General features: G+C 40.5%; 1 protein-coding gene across 3 annotated transcripts in view; it reads right to left on the bottom strand.

Moving 5' to 3' along the window:
* Positions 1–585: 585 nt before the first annotated feature.
* MIA3 (MIA SH3 domain ER export factor 3) overlaps positions 586–1,708 on the bottom strand; it is a 220,057-nt gene continuing 218,934 nt past the window's right edge. For all 3 annotated transcript variants that reach the window (XM_053712522.1, XM_053712523.1, XM_053712521.1), the window contains one exon: positions 586–1,708. This exon is cut by the window's right edge and continues 64 nt beyond it. In XM_053712522.1, coding sequence (XP_053568497.1) covers positions 1,102–1,708 — 607 coding nt within the window. In that variant the 3' untranslated portion in view covers positions 586–1,101.

Raw genomic sequence — 1,708 nt, 5'->3', positions numbered from 1 at the left:
TTGCCGGGGATCGAACCTGCAACCCTTGGGTTGCTACAGAGCTCAGCCACAGTGCCTTAGCATGCTAAGCTATCAAGTGAGCCCCCAAATCCTTATAAAGGAAAAGATTTATGTGTTGAACTTTAAAGGGTACCCAATGACTTTTTCCAGGCACTCAACAAGTCTACGAACTAGAAAGGTTTATACTTTTAGGTAATATTCGGGCAGACTTGCTGGGCCTATGGCTCTTATCTGCCGTCAATATCTATGTTTCTATAAAAAAGGGGATCAGAGGATTTGCAATAGTTGACCTCAGTGGGGTTTTGTTTTCGTTCAACCTCATCCAATATGTTAACATTTTAGAATACTGACCTGTTGCTTTTAAGTCCTCACTCCCATAAACATTTTATTTGGGAGAAATTGCTTCTTGGATGCTCTAAAAAATGTAACCCCAACATGCCCCCTCCATACTACTAAAGTCAAAATATTTTAGACATAGCTAATTGTCATCCAGACTATTCTTATGGAGCAAATACTACAGTTCAAACCAAAATGTTTACTACTAATTATGCTAAGTGATACCATAAAGGACAATACAATGAAAGATTTGTTGTTTTAAATCTTTATTATTGTTTTTCTCCAACTTACAAGGCTGTCTGTGCCTCTGGTGTGTTGTACCAGATCTTAAAATCAGTTATTTCATGTAACCCAGTGGTATACAGCATAATTAAGCTAGCTAAATGTGGCAAAGCAATCATATTAACATTTTTATAAAATGTATTTCCACAGGAAATGTTTGAAAGATTTATGACACTCATTTTTGTTTTCACAAATCATGGCTACATATTAAATTAAAAAAGCAGAAAACTTTATGTATTGCACCTTTTAAAACAGAAAATGACTGATTTTAGATTTTTCTAAACAAAACGTTCACTTTGCAATTGTTTTTTTTATTATTTTAGCAATTAAAATGTATAGGGAGATTCAAAAGAATAAAATTCTTATTGCAAATATAAGACACGTGAAATAAGAATTCACAAGTTCATGTAAACTAGCAAATGGTTTATTATTCTGAAAGCAATGTACTTTTTCATTGCCCAAGTCCATTTGTTGAACATAATTTTAAGATTTGTCTTGATTATCAGTCTGTGTTGGCGGATGGGATCCTGGTGAAAATGTATGCTGCTCAGCACTTCCTGGAAATGATCCAGGATGCGGTGCTGGAGGAAGGTCCCTGACTCCTGTATGTGGGGGCTCCAATACAAAGTTTCGTCCTCCTGGAGGTGGTAATCTTGGTGGAAACTCTCTAACTCCTGGAGGGAAGGGTCCTGGCGGGAAGTCCCTTGGTCCAGGAGGTAATGATCCTGGTGGGAAGTCCCTTGGTCCAGGAGGAAATGATCCTGGTGGGAAGTCCCTTGGTCCAGGAGGAAATGATCCTGGTGGGAAGTCCCTTGGTCCAGGAGGTAAAGATCCTGGTGGGAAGTCCCTAGGTCCTGGAGGTAGAGATCCTGGTGGGAAGTCTCTCATGGCAGAAGGAACATTTCCAGGTGGTGGAGCCCTTAATCCAGGTGCAAAGGGCCCTGGTTGAAAATCCCTGGTTCCTTGAGGAAGTCCTGGTGGAAAGCCTCTAACACCTGGAGGTGGCACAGGAGAACTCCCAGGACCAGGCAATGGCATAGGAGCTGGAGGATATTCCCTAGGACCAAAAGGTCCTTGGGCAAAATTTCTT

The sequence above is a fragment of the Bombina bombina genome, chromosome 4, assembly GCF_027579735.1.
Source record: "Bombina bombina isolate aBomBom1 chromosome 4, aBomBom1.pri, whole genome shotgun sequence".
NCBI lineage: Eukaryota > Metazoa > Chordata > Amphibia > Anura > Bombinatoridae > Bombina > Bombina bombina.
The sequence above is the reverse complement of the archived record's forward strand: the minus strand, read 5'-3'. Positions and strand labels throughout refer to the sequence as shown.